Genomic DNA, 17420 nt, shown 5'->3' with positions numbered 1-17420 from the left:
GGGACTCGAACCAGCGCCTATGTGGGATGCTGGCACTGCAAGTGGCAGCTTTACCTGCTATACCACAGCCCTGGACCTGGTTTTACCAACTTTTTCCCATCCTATTTCACCTTTAAAAATTTTACAGTTTAAATTTCACTGCTATAAAAGTTTTTGAAAGATTAATTGACTTAAAAATGGAATATCAGGATTCAAACAAAAATCATTAGCTGTTTTAACACTTGTTTAAAATGTTTACCAGTTGGTTGGAGGAAGCACATTTCCCCCTAGTGTAGTCACTGTCTGGAGAGAGCCATTCTTGCTAAATTGCAAAAGCACGTTTTCATTAAATGTGAAACAATACCAGGTGAGAGAAATAGCCAGATGATAGAAAAGCATTTTATAAATAAATTGGGCTGTGTTGTAAATGTGTTATCTGCACTAAAGCCCCAGATTGATTTTACTGTGTGTCTTTCAACAATTAATGTGACAGATGGCCTCGAACAGCCTTAGATTCCTGATCTTTGGTGTCAAGCTTCAGAGGTTTGGCAGTTGCGCTGGCTGGTTGAAGTGTCAACCTGTCCACCAGCTGTTTGCACTTTGGTTCCAGAGTTGGTGGGAAATGGCCATGGCTGTAAGAACACACCTCCTGTTCTTAAAAGGGGAAGAATTTTGGTTGGAATCTTTAATTTAAAAACATACATTGGATAGACAGATATGTGGGATTGCAGTACAAAGCTCTGTCTTGCCAATTCATGTGTTGGTGAAGCCATCGACAGCAGTTTTTCTGTGTTCTTTACATAGTATATGGAAATATGTGAGGGCAATTGAATAAGTTTGTGGTACATGGAACTAGAAGATAAATTTATTGTGGTGCAACAATTCTGAAGTCCATGTATAACCACATACGATGTATGTTATGTTTCCTGTTTTTTAGACTTGAAACATGTCAGGAGTCCTAAAGGTTGAAGGAATGTGCAGTGCTCATCTTTATACTCTCTACTAAAAGTCAACAGTTTTTAATGTTTTCATATCTTTGTGTTTGGGTGTACTTGATCTGAATCCTGGCTTACAATGGGGGTGATTTTCTACCACCTCTCTGGGACATGTGGCAGTGTCTGGGGATATATTAGGTTGCTACTACTCAGGAGATGCTGCTGGGTTTTAATGGCTCAAGGCTGGAGCTGCTGCTGAGTCTGCCAAAGCACAGGGCAAAACCTCACAGCAGCACAGAATTACCCATTGCCAAAGGTCAGAGGGACCACAGCTGAGGTGTATGTGTGTGTCTTAACTAGCCAAAAGTGAACTGTGCAGTTAATGACACTTTGAAGTGACATAACAAAGCCGTGTTATTTAAAAAGAAAAAATCGAAGAAGGAGGAGAGTCTTCAGAGATGGGATAGAAAAGAAAAAAGCAAAGTGAAAAGTGCTAGAAAACTATGGAAAATTCCAAGATCTAAGGAAAAGGTGAGCTCTGTGGACAAACCTGATGGAGTTGTTGGTCACATCTGGGTCCTTGGCAGAAATGATCTGTATGGTCGTCCCAATTGCCACATCCTCAGGCACCTCCACAAAATAAAAGCCAGGTTCAAACACTGGGGGCTCATCCACGTCCTCCACGCTGATGTGCACTGTTGTTGTGTCCTGAAAGGGGCCTAGGTTCAGAAAACGCATCTCTAGGTGAGGATTGGCTCCTTCCACTTTTAAGGTGTAGCTTTTCTTGCTTTCAAAACTCAGGGGCTGGAAAGTAATGACAAGAAAATTGATTAACCACTAACATATATATTCAGGTTTCAATGGATGTTCAATACTGATGGCTGGTGGGAAGTCTTCAAAACCTATTAAAATGGTGGAAAAGAGGTAAGGGGGAACTGAGGGAGACTTTTCTCTTGTTCTGTAGCTCTTGGTCTTCTAGTCAGTACCTTGGGTGGGTAGAATATGGAAGATGCTAGGCACTTCAGTTATAGCACCATTTACTCAGGGGAAACATGGCTTAACCTTATCTGCTCTTTATCAGCACATTCTTTAGAGAAGGCCCAAGGAGACCTCAGGCTAAGGCCTGTTTGCCTGGGGCTATTCCAGTTGTACAATGGAAAGTTATTTCCTGGAAACCTCTTCTATCCCAAGTAAACCTAGATGGTTGGTGCCTCATCTTTAGTGATGGTTGCTCATTTGAAAAGATGCTGTGACAACTGAGAGAGAAAACGAAAACCTTGTCTTTGGACTAAGAAACAACTAGGGAGGCAGGCGGGCTGGTGGAAATGCATTGCTGTTCCAGAATATTCAGGCAGCCTTTTGGCTTTTCTGGTTGCTTCCTTAAAAGAAGTTCTTCCTTGAGTCCAAAGACAATAGTGATTCTTTCCAAGAAATGAGAGGGTTTATAAAGGTTCTTGAGGCAGTGTCTGATCGATATTTGTATATTTGGCTCATCCCCAATGATCCCTTTTAAAATCTTAATTCAATATTTTGCAGTTGAAGAAAAGGAGACCCAGGAAGCGTGGAAAGCGGGGCTGATCTGACCCAGTCCTGTGGTGTCAGAGCAGTAGTATGGGCTGACAGGTGGGAATTCCTCAGCCAGGGTTCAGCCACAAGTCTTCATCTGTCTAGTAAAATTCCACCTCATAAAATATAATTTGTTGTGGTTGCTTCTCCTTTTTCATCTGTGATGACCTTCAGAATGCTTTATTTCAAACCAAATACAGCATTGCAGGGCAGGAAGTGAACTTAAGTCCTGTTTGTGAAGAATAAACCCATTTATGTCTTTTTAAGGTGATAAAAATGTTTGTGTTTCAAGTCACAATTATCTCAAAATATGAATAACTTAAAAATTGTGGGAAAATGGACAGTGAGTCTGATAGAGTAATTACAGTGGGCAGTAAAACAGTTACTAAAGCTCAACATAGGCCAGCGCCGTGGCTCAATAGGGTAATCTAGTCCCAGTCGGGGTGCTGGATTCTGTCCCGGTTGCCCCTCTTCCAGGCCAGCTCTCTGCTGTGGCCTGGGAGTGCAGTGGAGGATGGCCCAAGAGCTTGGGCCCTGCACCCCATGGGAGACCAGGAGAAGCACCTGGCTCCTGCCATCGGATCAGCACGGTGTGCCAGCCACAGCGTGCCAGCCATGGTGGCCATTGGAGGGTGAACCAACGGCAAAGGAAGACCTTTTTCTCTGTCTCTCTCTCTCACTGTCCAATCTGCCTGTCAAAAAATAAATAAATAAATAAAGCTCAACATAATGACAACAGATTTTTTTTTTAGCAAAGCATTCACTTGAGCTTTTTTCATAAAACATGCTGGATGTCAGCATGTTTTGTGTTAGAAAAAGGCATGCCCCCATTTAAGTTTTGCTTTTGAGAAACAAACCTCAGTAGTCTGTGATTTTCAATTTCTAACAAAGTTTTTTGTTTGGTTGTTGTTGTTAGGTTCCCACTTGGTCAGCGTTTTTTCAGTGCCCAACATTGTGTCCCTGTGTTTCTTAGTTGTCAACCATTTTCACATAAACCCAGCAACCCATTTCCCTCAGTCTGTTTGCCTCCTGCATTTTTGGGCAAAAGGCCAGCTTTCCATACCCAGGGAAATTGGCCACTTGGATTCAGATATATTTGAAGGACTAGTTTTACCAATTTACTTATGTAATCCCTAAATATAGATATTTTTCTTTCCTGGTAAATTACATTATATTCTCTTAAAATCCTTCCTTTATGTATCAGTAATCTAAAGTGGATGCTATTGTTGATGTTAGATTTGAGCTTGGCAAAATTTGTTTTCCTTTAATTGTAAGTCATTTTTTTAAACTGGTGTGAATTTTGTACCTGTTTTTTAAATTATGGTATAGCTTACATTAAAATTAATCTTTTTTCTTTCCTTTTTAAAAAATATTTGTTTTATTTATTTGAAAGCCAGAGTTACAGAGAGAAAGGGAGGGAGACAGAGAAGGACAGAGAGAGAGAAAGAGAGAGAGAGGGAGAGAAAAAGAGAATCTTCCATCCTCTGGTTCACTCTCCCAATGGTCACAATGGCCAGGTCGGGGCCAGGCTGAAGCCAGGAGCCAGGAGCTTCCTCTGGGTCTCCCACATGGGTGCAGGGGCTCAAGCACTTGGGACATCTTCCCCAGCTTTCCCAGGTACATTAGCAGGAAGCAAGATCAGAAGTGTAGCAGCCAGGATGCCAGAGTCACAGGTGGCTTTGTTACCTGCTACACCACAATGTTGGCCCCAAAATTCATCTTTTTTTCAAGTACAGTTTGTCAAGTTTTGATGAATTTATTTGGTTATGTGTCTACCATGATAATGAGGATATAAAACTGTTCCTCCCCTCTGCATAACCTACCCTGTGCCTCTTTGTAGGCAGCTTTGCCCCCAACATCCCACCCTTGGCAACCACAGATCCATCTTCTGTCCATTGTAGGCGTATCATCTAAATGGAATTACTCACTATTTAATCTTTTGAGTCTGGTTTTTTTCACTAAGCACAATGCATTTGAGACTCATCCATGTTGTTTGAATGAACAGTTTGTTCCTTTGTATTGAACAGTTTGTTCCTTTGTATTGCTGTGTCATATTCCAGTGTATGGATGTATGACAGTTGGTTTATTCCTTCTCCACTAGAGGCATGTTTGGGTTGTCTCTAATTTCTGATATTTGAATAAAACTATTATAAAGATTTGACACAGGTTTTTGTGTGAGCTTAGGTTTTCATTTCATATGTGTAAATATCTAGACATATGATTGCAGGATTATGTGATATATTTTTAACTTTATAAGAAACTTCCTGACTGATTTTCAGAGTGCAATATCATTTTGTATTCCCATTAGGAATGCAGGAGAGTTAGAGTTTCCTCCTATCCTTGTCAGTATCCTTGTGTTTTTAAATATTTATTTATTTATTTGAAAGACAGAGTGAGAAAGAGAGAGGGGAGGGGGGGAGAGAGAGAGAGAGAGAAAGACCATCTGCTGGCTCACTTCCCAGATGACTGCAATAGCCAGGGCTGGGCCAGGTGAAGCCAGGAGTCAAGAGCTTCATCCAGGTCTCCCATGTGGGTGGCACAGGCCCAAGTACATGGGCCATCTTCCACTGCTTTCCCAGGGGCATGAGTAGAGAGCTAGATAGGAAGTAGAGCAGCTTGAATACAAACTGGTGCCCACATGGGATGCTGGTGTTGTAGACAGCCACTTAACCCTCTCTGCTACAATACCAGCCCCCATATTTGATTTTAGCTATCTTTGTATGTGTGCACAGGTATATAATGGTGGTTTGGATTTGTACTTCCCTAATATCTACTGGTACATTTTTCTCTGTCTTCTTGAAGATTTCTGTATATATTCTGTATGAAAGTACTTTATCAGATATGTGATTTGCAAATATATTCTCCCAATCTATGAATTGTCATTTCATTCTTTTAACAATAGCTTTTGAAGAGCAGAAACTCTTAGTAGCAATGGAGTCTTACCACTTTTTCTTTTTTTTTTTAAATTTTTTTTCTATTTATTTATTTTTATTTTTATTTATTTTTATTTTTTGACAGACAGAGTGGACAATGAGAGAGAGAGAGAGACAGAGAGAAAGGTCTTCCTTTTTGCTGTTGGTTCACCCTCCAATGGCCGCCGCGGTAGGCGCGCTGCTGCCAGCGCACCGCGTTGATCCAAAGGCAGGAGCCAGGTGCTTCTCCTGGTCTCCCATGGGGTGCAGGGCCCAAGCACTTGGGCCATCTTCCACTGCACTCCCAGGCCACAGCAGAGAGCTGGCCTGGAAGAGGGGCATCCGGGACAGGATCGGTGCCCCGACCGGGACTAGAACCCAGTGTGCCGGCACCGCAAGGCGGAGGATTAGCCTATTGAGCCACGGCGCCAGCCACCACTTTTTCTTTTTGTAGAATGGGATTCTGGTAGCAAAGAAATTTTTGCCTAATTAGGGTCACAAAGATTTTCTTTTATGTTTCTTGTTAGGAATTTTATAGTTTTAATTTTTTTTTATGTTTCAGTATAAGATCCATTTTGAGATTATTTTTGTGAATTATAATTAAGGCTCATTTAAAAATATTTGCATACAGTTTCTAATTATTCCAGCACCATCTTTTTTAAAGACCAGAATGAGTTTTTAATTATTGTTGAAATTTCTTTTTCATTAAGTTGTTTAATGATTTTTATATTATTTAAGGTTTTTGTCTCTCTCACTTCCACCTTTAAAAGAGAAAGAAATCATTACCCAAAACACTAAGATTTAAATTGTTCACATCGGTATGAGTTTGGTTTTTCCTTCTTGCATTGTTTTTATTCTTATTTTTTAACATCAAAGAATTGTTTATTTATGTATTCATGATGATAAATCAAAGAATAATAGTGTTTGAGAACCCAGGTTCCGTGCAAGAAAATTTCCTAGAGTTGGTGCATACAAGAATGAAAAGTCATTTATATCCTTGAAAATTGAGTCATGAAAGTTATGGCACAATATAGTAATGCAGCTTTAAATATTAACTAAGCAGATTTAAGTATTACTTTCTATGTTCTCATAGTGCTTTATCATACTTCCATTATAGCATCTCTTAATTTGTATTAATATATTTCTATATTGGCCTCCTTCCCCAGATTTAAGGGCTAGGGGTATAACTTAGCCATATTTTTTATTCCTCAGTGCAATATTTTTATTCTCTCTAGCAAGGCCTAAAGCCCAAAAGGTAGCAGCAAAATTTTAAATAGTGCAAAAAGTTTCACAATGTATTATTATTTATTACTTAACTGAAAAATCTCTATTTTGTGTTACCATATTTTCAGTAATTTTAAGATGTACTTTTTTCCCTATTTTGATATTTTGGAAATAGTTTTCCTATTGATTGATGACATCTTAAAATTGCTATAGACTCATTAGGAGATGATGGGATCTAGTTGTTATCACCTGTGCATGCCAGACCTGGTCAGAGCTATTCATACTGTTATATTGCTGTTGAGTTCTGCATATTGCTGATATTACATATATTGAACTGTATGTCTTCAGAAAGACTGTGTTATGATCAAGGATTGTAAAAAAAGTTGTGTAGGCAGAGTGGCGTGGAAACAACAGCAGGGAATAAGTCTGATATTAGTGAAGCAAATATGTCTAACTGTGGCTATTAGAATTCTTTAACTATAAACAAAGAAATAAGAAAGTGCTGCAGCATTTAAACTGGCAGGATTTTTAAAAAGTGGTACATAAAACAATAATATTTTCAATTTATGGCATCTTAGATTTGGTGAAATGCAGAATTTTTGTTCTTTGTGACCTGCCTAAGGGGAGAATGGACACTAAACAATTACTTATTGTTTTCTGGAAGATGGAAGACATGCTGAAGACTAGAAAATTGTGCTTCCATAGAATAAAGAGCATTCTGAAAATTATATATTTCAAGTTATACTTCAAGCATTTAAGAGACTGAAAATCAATTGATTGATTACTTAAAAGCTAAAAAGACACAAGGTGCTGGTTAATAATTTGTGTAGTTTTATGAAGAAGACCCAATTCTATCAGTTCAATTTAATTTCTCTTTTGGAAAAAGTATGTGATGTTTAGATAAATAATAGGCCTAAGGGAAATACATCAAAAGCAGAACTTTTGTTTCAATTTTTTATGACATTGTTAATGACAAAGTGGGAGGACGGGTATATACCAGACATCTGAGTGAAAGGTATTCCAAAGGTGTAGATTCAGCAGTCAATAGTCTCTAAAGTATTTATTACATGCCAGTTGTCCATCACCCAGCTTATTGACTTCTTTCTTAATTCCATTTTCTGATAGCTTATAAGTTCAGAAGAGAAATCAAAATGACCTTGACAAAATTGACATGTATTTTGATTAAACATGGATATAGTTGTAGTAATGACAGTGAAAGACAGTGTCTTATGAGGCTCAATATTTTTTCCAGGTAAGGGAGCTGGAGAAAGACATGAGGTTCCTCAAATTGTTACAGTTAGTAGGCTGCTTTTTAATGAGTGCCTTGTAATAGGTTCAAAATTGTATTGTGATAATTTAGCATCACTTAGTAGTATTATTTAGAATTTTATCATATATTACTTCATGATATAAAAATTTAAATATTGAGAATCTCAAAAATTCCTAATTGTTTAATTTTTTGGATAAAAATTTTGCATTAAAGAAATGATAATTGCTCAGAACTTTGGGCATTTATAGTTACTAGTCATGGCTAACAAGATAATAGGGGAATGTTTTTAATGTTTCATCCTGTACGAAGTTGATATTATTTTTATCACATTTTAAATTCTAGTATATTATTTTCAAAGAATGAGAATAAAATTAAAATATTTTAATCATATCCAGATTTATTTGGTGATTCAGTAAATCTCATAGTTTTGTGCTGCTTCTAAGTTGGATGTTAGTTCTAAAGATTTTTGGTTGGAAGAATTTTGGATATACCTGTTCCTTTGCTGTATTTCATTGCACCTTAAATGAATAAAGAACAGATATGTGAACTCATCCTTTCTTTTCTAAAGTAATGGTGATTCAGGTCTATGAAACAGCATAGAATAAAGATATTAAAAATCCACATAACCTTCTGCCACATTGTAAGTTATAGGCATGTTGCTTCTGTCAGGGTCATCAATTATCTTCATGTTCCTAAAGTCTGTGGTTAATTTTCAGTGTTCTTACTTGACCTTCAGCAGTGGTGGTCACAGATGATCACCCCCTTCTCTTGGAAACACTCTTTATGCCCACAAGGTACCATACACCCTTGATTTTCCTCCTGACTTCCTGATCAGTCTGCTTGCCCTTGCCCTTCTGACCTCCGCATGTTGGGGTGCCTCAAATCCCATGTTACTGTCCTCTTTTTATTTATGCTCAGTCTCTTGAAATCACATTGCATCTTATTTGCTTTAATTTTAATGGACTCTTCTGTTTGTTTCATATCCTCATTTAATCCTGTAGAAAATTCTGTTGCTCTACTTTTAATGTGTATTCATATTCTGAATACTTCTTTTCACATCCATTCCCACTCCCGTATACCAGGTTACCATCGCCTCTTATCTGGGTTATTACAATAATTTCTCACCTGTTGTCCCTGTTTCCATCTTTGTGCTTTTATCATATTTAATATTATATCATATTTATTCATATACATTCAAAGCATCCATGACAATAACTTGTAGAAAGGAGTTGGATTACCTTCTTCACAGTTATGATGCCTACTTGGAAATTGGGATCTGTGTTAATGTCAAAGGCATCAGCACCATCTCCATCCACAATAGTGTATTTCATCTCTGCATTGATTCCTTCATCCAAGTCCTTGGCAAACACTCTCCCCACAGTGGAGCTAATTGGAGCTGACTCCAACACACTCATCTGATAATGTTCTGTGGAGAAAATCAAGAACATGCCTTCTTGATCATCTGCCACTATAAAACATGTCTTGTCATTGTCACATCAAATCAGCCATGCTATGTCAAACATCTTCTTCATTCCAAAAATTAAAACTTCAGTTTTACAGATGAGAATTGAAGTCCAGGGAATCTCAGAAAATAGTCACCCATATAGGCTTGTGCTGAATGTTCAATAAGGAGGAGTCAAAATTGATTGATTGTAATGCTAACAGTAGGAAGGATAAAAACAATTGTTTCTCATCCCAGTGAATTTACCTTCAGGGTAGTAGGAAGTTCTCTCTTTCTCTGTTTTTAATTGAAGATAATTCTTTTAAAATTTATTTTCATTTTACTTGAAAGTCATAGAATAAGAGAGAGAGTGAGAATGAGTGTGAGAGAGAAACAAAGAGCTTCTGTATGATGGTTCACTTCTCAGATGGGTGCAACAGCTGGAGCTGTATCAGGCATAAGCCAGGAGCCCAGAACTCAATTCAGGTCTCTTCCATAGGTGGCAGGGACCCAAGTACTTGTGATTGGTTGGATCCACAGATGGGGAACTCATGGGCGTGGAGGGCCAACAGTACTTCCTAATGCACTAAAATGTTTCCCCAAATGTCAGTGCTGTCTGATAAAGAAACAAACAAACAAAAAAACACGTGAAAACAAAGCCTATATATATTCTTTTTACATTTGAAATGTAAATTTCAAATGGCCACCTTCACTTCACTTCTCTTGTCAACCCAGTGTGTTGAGTGCCCACCTCTATGTCCACATGACCAGAGCTAATGGAGTCAAGCAGTCTGTAAAGAGGAAGAGTCACAGGGAGCAAGTGCCACCAGCTCCATGTGTTGTCTGTTAATGAGTTCTTGCAACCTGCGATTGCTCACTGCCTGCCTCTTCATGGACAGACACATGGTGCTATTTGTTCTATAATACATTACCAAAAAACATTCTTACAAGTGTATGTAGGAAGCTCAGAGTTGGTAATGTTCTTCTTTTTGACTTGATATCCTGAATTCACATTTAAATTTAGTTCATTTTTCATCTCCACAAAGTATCTTTGGTAACTTATCTTCTCTAGGGCTCAACTTTTTGGTGTTCTTCATTATTTTGTCAATTATAATATGACTGACTAAAGAAAAACTATACATTTTCAATAGTTTAGTGCTCTCTTTCATTTTTAAGATTTATTTATTTTACTTGAAAGTCACAGTTACATAGAGAGAGGAGAGGCAGAGAGAGAGAGAGAGAGAGAGAGAGAGAGAGAGAAAGAGAGAGACAGTGAGGTCTTCTATCCACTGGTTCACTCCCAAGATTGCTGCAACGGCTGGAGCTGAGCCGATCCGAAGCCAGGAGCCAGAAGCTTCTTCCTGGTTTCCCAATGAGGGTGCAGGGCCCAAGAACTTGGGCCATCTTCTACTGTTTTCCCAGGCCATAGCAGAGAGCTGGATTGGAAGTGGAGCAGCGGGTACTCGAACCGGCGCCCATATGGGATGCTGGCACCACAGGCTGTGGCTTTACCTGCTACGCCACAGCTCTGGCCCCTCTCTTTCATTTTATGATTCACTATGAGCTACAGCAAAGCTGGGGTGTCAGAGTTTCAGTTTCACAAAGACTTAGGGAGGGTGACAGCCTCCAGCCACCATTCTACCATGTACAGGAGAGGAAATGATGGCTGTTATTTATAAATGTGAGCAGAGAAATCTCTAATGTTTCTTCTAAAAGTGGCAAGCACTTGGATTTCTGGTCTCTTTCCACTTACTTCTAAAGTTGTTGATGATTACACACCTTGCTGCCACAGCAGTTTTTGGGAAAAGCAAACAAGCATCTGTCTACAGTTTTCTCCACACCAGAAAAGCTATGTTACATGCTATAAACATATGCATAGAATTTTTACTGTGATATACTATGCTTAAAATAAATAGCTTGAGATCTTGATATTCCATTATATTTAATTCAATTAAAGGTGACTGAGCTTGTTCAATGTAAAATGAGTGTATATTTGGTCATCATCCTGTTACTAGTTATGATAATATTTGTGGAAAAGAAGTGGAATTCCTGCGATGAGGAATCAAAAAATTAGGGGCTGGAATAGTGGCATAGCAGGTAAAGCTTCACATGCAATCCTGGCATCCCAAATGGGCACCAGTTTGTGTCCCTGCTGCTTCCTTTCTGATCCAGCTCCCTGCTAATGGCCTGGGAAAACTAGTGGAAGATGTCCCAAGTACTTGGGCTGCTGGTACTCATATGGGAGACCTGGAAGAAGCTCCTGGCTCCTGGCTTCAGCTTGGCCCAGCCTTGACCATTGTGGCCATCTGGGGAGTGAACTAGCAGTTGGAAGATTCTTTCTCTATCTCTTTCTGTCTCTCCCTCTCTGTAACTCTGGCTTTCAAATAAATAAATAAGTAAATAAATAAATCTTTAAAAAATCATAAGGCAAATCTTGATGTTAATGGAAGGGGAGAGGGAGCGGGAAAGGGGAGGGTTGCGGGTGGGAGGGAAGTTATGGGAGGGGGCAAGCCATTGTAATCCATAAGCTGTACTTTGGAAATTTATATTCATTAAATAAAAGTTTAATAAATGATAAAAAAATCATAAGGCAGAAAAATTTATTCAGGATAGAGTTATGGAAAGTGAGTTCATCTAAACAAAAGTTTAGCAAACATATGGGGAAAAAACTTAATGTTGAGATAAACGAAATTATAAAAAAGTCCAAAAATAGCGATCATTGTAGTAGAAGCAGAGATAATGTGGGAGGATGCTTTGAGGCCAGAGATTTCAGTTACTTTATATTTTCCATTTTTCTTCCATGAAACAATACATACTTCTACTCTATCCTAAATATCCAAAAATACAGTCTCCATTATTTTTTGAAAAAGCTTGAGTGGTGTGAACCTGTTAGTTTGCAGGGTAGGCAAGATTAAAACCCAAGTTTTCTTTGTATTTTGTTATGCTGTTGTGACACTGTCATGTTTGGGTGACGTGATTTTCCTTTAATATGGCCAAGCCCATATATTTATGTACTATGTAATAACTTGGTTCTCTTCTCTGTCTCCATCAGAGATACCTTCATAGTCTCAAATTTAAACAGCCAAATAGCTCAAGGATGTTCAAGAAAATATAGTCTATAGTATGGGCAGTGTGAGCCATTTTCAAAGTAACAAAGTTGGAAGTCTTGGGGTTGGCAAAGCAACAAAAATGCATTCCACATGGCATTTCACAAACTGTTGCATGGGGCCCTAGTGTTCTGCACTGTGGGGCCAATCCACTTAGTTACCTACTTGCTTGCCCTGTTGGTGAAATGCTTAACTAGAATTCTACCTTTTTCTTTCATGAATGCTCATAGGCAATTTGTGTGTACCCATTGCATGTAAATGTTTAAGTTCTCTTTTAGTATTTCCAAAGATAAAATGGAAAGTTCAGTTCATCTGACTGATTGAAAATGCAGCTATTCAGCCGATAACCTGGCATGATTCTGTTTTTAATTTAGTTTTTTCTTTCTTTCTTTTTTTAAGCCCCAATTCCTTGGTTAAATCTTTCACCTGATATTGTGTCTGCTGCTCTCACTTTTCCAGCTACTCCCTCAGGCATCTGCTTCTCGAATGTCTCCATTTCTGGGCTCTGTTCCTTAGCTGTAGCTCTGTATTTCCACCTTCCTTAAGGACATTCAGCATGATGTTCTGCTGTCACTTCATATTCAAACCTGAATTTATCTCTTTCCTTCCTGCCATAGGTTCCATTATGCCTCTTCTATTTCCATCAGCAGTGCAATACTTCTGTCTGTCATCCAGACTTAAAACATCGTTGTCATCCTGGACTCCACCCTCTGCCTTGGCTCCCTTAGTCAAGAAATCAACACGCAGAAGTTATATTTTCCTACTCCACTCCTCCTGTCATTTCCTTAAGTCCTTGTCATTTCAAATCTGGACCACACCAAAAGCTTTCTAAGAGATCCTCTGCCTCTAGTCTCCGCCCTGCCAGCCCATCCTGGATAGGCCACTAAGTTACTTTTCTTTGTGTCTCTCTCTCTTGCTGAAAAACTTTTCTATGGATTCTATTGGAAATACATTACATTTTTAAGATCTGTTCTTCTGAACATAACATGATATTGGCAATTTTATTTCTTAACATAAAATGATATTAGACGGCCGGCGCCACGGCTCAATAGGCTAATCCTCCGCCTTGCGGCGCCGGCACACTGGGTTCTAGTCCCGGTCGGGGCGCCGGATTCTGTCCCAGTTGCCTCTCTTCCAGGCCAGCTCTGTGCTATGGCCCGGGAGTGCAGTGGAGGATGGCCCAAGTGCTTGGGCCCTGCACCCCATGGGAGACCAGGAGAAGCGCCTGGTTCCTGCCTTTGGATCAGCGCAGTGCGCCGGCCGCAGCGTGCCGGCCATAGTGGCCATTGGAGGGTGAACCAATGGCAAAGGAAGACCTTTGTCTCTCTGTCTCTCTCTCTCACTGTCCACTCTGCCTGTCAAAAAAAAAAAAAAAAAGAAAATTATATTAGATGTATATATATGTGTGTGTGTGTGTGTGTATCTATATCTGTATATTCTTACATGCAGGTTTCTACACAAAGGAGTGCCAGGACACACTGCTGTGTGTCCCATTCCTAGGATGATGTATGGAACATGTATTTTTGAATGAATGAATGCTCCATTCTGCAATTTTTTTTACCTTGTTGCCTATATAAATATTTCATATTCTTCAACCCCCCGTTGGAGTCCCATCTTTCCAGGAAGCCTCCATTCATCTTAGTTATTGTGAAGTTATCATTGTGCTGCAAGGCACTCCAAATGCTACCTGTGGGTTAACTTTTCCTGGGTAAAGAATGTGCATTCCCTAAGTGAATCTTAGGTTTCATGGGGGGCAGGGACTGGGTTTCAAGTGTCTTACACCTTTTGTGACCATCCCCTTACATGGCAGATATTTGGTACCTGCCTATGAAGTGACTGGTTAATATCATCAGGTGGGTGGATGTTCACCTACAGCTTTGACTTAGTTTCTTTTTTTTTTTTTTCTTTTTTTTTCTTTTTTCTTTTTGACAGGCAGAGTGGATAGTGAGAGAGAGAGAGACAGAGAGAAAGGTCTTCCTTTGCTGTTGGTTCACCCTCCAATGGCTGCTGTGGCCAGCGCATCTCACTGATCCGAAGGCAGGAGCCAGGTGCTTCTCCTGGTCTCCCATGCGGGTGCAGGGCCCAAGGACTTGGGCCATCCTCCACTGCCTTCCCGGGCCATAGCAGAGAGCTGGCCTGGAAGAGGGGCAACCGGGACAGGATCGGTGCCCTGACCGGGACTAGAACCCAATGTGCTGGTGCCGCAAGGTGGAGGATTAGCCTGTTAAGCCACGGCGCTGGCCGCTTTGACTTAATTTCAGGCAATATTTTGCTCCTGGGAGCAAAAAATTGGTTCTGGGTGTGTGTGGGTGTGACATGTGAAAAAAAGCTTAGCTATTACAATTGTTTGTGGCCCATGAAAATGGAACCCTACCCAACAAATCTTATTCCTTGGTATCTAATTCTATGTAGGATAGGTGGGTGAGGCTATCAGGTAAAAAAAGGAAAGGAGACAATGAGAAGAAGTTCGAGATACAGTGGTTTAGTGTTTGCTATAGGAAGCTGGCACCCAGAAGAGGGAAATGCTTATATGAGAATTACTTGATGAATGGCGGGAATGAATCCCTAAATAATTTAACAAGGCAACTCAGGCTAGCCTTTCTCCCGCACTTCTGTGACAGGTTCATCTCTGTGGCCTGAGGTCTGTGCTCTTGCTGCTTAAATACTCACTCTGGGGAAAGCGAGGTGGGTTGTCATTGACATCCGAGAGGGTGATGTTGACTGTTGTGGTCCCAGCTAATCCTCCGAGCTGCCCTCCCATGTCCTTGGCTTGGATAATCACCTCGTAGTATTCTTTGGCTTCTCTGTCCATGTTCATGAGAGCTGTCCTAATTACACCTGCAGGATAGAAACGACTTTGTGTTTAAAAACAAAACCACAAGCCTGGTTTTTAAATGATTGGTTTCCAAGTTTCCCTCTTGTGCATTGTTAATGCCTAGAGGCGAGATGCAAGTCACATGTGTTTGATTAAAGTTGAGTTAAAAATCCCAGCTCCAAAACAGTGCTGCCCTGTAACAAATGACAGATACCATTCCAGCAGGAAGAGTTCAGAGGGCCGATTTCTCCCAGCAACATTATGGAAAGAGAACAGGAGGTGGCAGCAGTGGTTCTTGTACAGGATTGGGGAATTGCAGTCCAAGGTGATTTCAGACTGCCTGTTGTGTGTCACCACAGAAAACAGGGGTTTGGTTCCAGAAAACAAAGCCTCATATGTCTACAAATCTGTGATTTTTTGAACGATTCTCCTTCAGTTCTTTCTTGTCAATGTGAGTGACTTCTTGAGATAAGGCCCTCCTGTTCTGCTTTTTACAGCTTCCCCTCTACCTGAAAGTGGGGTTGGAATTCTGATCTGATCTCCCTTTTGTCAGACAGTCATTCTGTTTTTTTTTGTGTTTTGCTTACCTCTGTGCTTTACTGAATTCTGTGAGCTAGGACATGAAAGATGCTCTGTGAGTTGTTTATTCTTACTCTGCATAAGTGATGAGCTTCTCCAGACAGTAGGTAGCAGTACTGCAGTGAGACCGTATGGATTCACTTAAGAAGAGGGGTTCTAAACCAAAGGCCATTGATTGAAATGTGTTTTTTGATCTTGCCAAGGATGTGCAGTAATGTTTTATCTCCCTTTTAATCCTTCAACTTAGCACGCCTGACTTCTATCCACTCTAGGCAAAGATTAAAGGCTTATTTGCTGTAGGTTTACAACATGACCCTTGGCTAACTAGACCTTCTACACACGCACACACACACAAAACAAAACAAAACAAAACAAAACAAAACAACAGGTTGGGAAGCAACCAGACCCCAGTTTGCTTGTGTAATGTATATATTGCATTGGAGTAACAACATTCTAAAGTGAAATATGCAGCATTTTGTTTTTTAAAATGCCCCATGGGTATGGCAATAACTATCTTTTCATGTATTTTGACCTTAATACTATATATGCCCCCTGGGAGCTGTCAATGTGATGTAAGATTCTTCTTAGGATATAGAGGACACATTACCCTCTTCCAGCTTGCATTTTCCTCCCCATGGGCTCTCTTCTTCCTCTCTCCTCCCTCCCAGTTACTGTTTTATAGGCATCCCTAACCGCAGTCTTTTTTCTTTCCTCTTACTAATTTACACTCCCTCACTTTCTCCTTTTATGATATAATTTTCTGAATGCTTGGTTCCCCTTAGGACTTCTGGGGAAAAAATTCTATCAGGTTGCTAATAATAGAAATGAGTTTTTTCTTTTTGAAATAAAGAGGTGACTTTGAGTGTTCGTCATTGACTTTACTTCTGTGTCTCCAAGTCTCTTTTCTCAAGTTCCTTGTTAATCACTCTTAGGTCTTCTGTTTTCTTTTATGTAAAATAAGAGTCATAGTCATAATACCTCCTATAAGAGGGTACATCAAAAAGTTTGTGGAAAAATGAAATTAAATGATAAGTTTATTTTGATGCAAAATTTGTTTGCAATCCATGAATTATTTTTTCATTTACATATTTCACATACAGTTTTTGAAGATCCCCTCATATATTTTGTTAGCTCACACGATTATTTGGAGGGTCAAATATGGTAATATGTAAAATGTGTTTTATAAGGAGAAAACTTGGTATTATGTGAGGAAATGATTTAATAATTACTCTGTCCAACCCAAAAGTATTAAAAGGAATCTTTTGTGGATGAAAACATGTAAATTCAGTAGTCAAAGCTCCTGTGTAAAATTGAAACAAACAAAAACCTAAACTTGTGCTGGTTTGTCCTTTTCTGCCACATTGCCTTTGGCCTGTTCTGCTCTCCCTGCTGCTCTCTCTGCTGGGGTTTGTCTTTTTGGGGACACATGCCACATGCTCTTTTCTCCCTCAAGGAAAGCTGGATGTCCCAGCAGCCATTCATTCTGGTCTTGTGCTCTGCTCAGTGGAAAGGACATCAGACCACATGTTAAGGGACTTATCTACAATCAGATGAACTTTGTTAGCTCCCAATTTCCCTCATTTGTTGAGTGA

The 17420-nt window shown here is 39.7% G+C and overlaps 1 protein-coding gene across 1 annotated transcript in view; it reads right to left on the bottom strand.

The window, feature by feature from the left end:
- CDH20 (cadherin 20) overlaps positions 1–17420 on the bottom strand; it is a 236552-nt gene that overhangs the window by 28325 nt on the left and 190807 nt on the right. The window contains exons 5-7 of the mRNA XM_062200291.1: positions 15105–15272; positions 9125–9312; positions 1465–1718 (exon numbers count right to left, since the gene is read on the bottom strand). Of these exons, the coding sequence (XP_062056275.1) occupies positions 1465–1718; positions 9125–9312; positions 15105–15272 (610 nt within the window). The remainder of the gene's footprint in view (positions 1–1464; positions 1719–9124; positions 9313–15104; positions 15273–17420) is intronic.

Source organism: Lepus europaeus, chromosome 9 (genome assembly GCF_033115175.1).
Source record: "Lepus europaeus isolate LE1 chromosome 9, mLepTim1.pri, whole genome shotgun sequence".
Classification (NCBI taxonomy): domain Eukaryota; kingdom Metazoa; phylum Chordata; class Mammalia; order Lagomorpha; family Leporidae; genus Lepus; species Lepus europaeus.
This window is presented reverse-complemented; position numbering and strand designations above follow the sequence as displayed.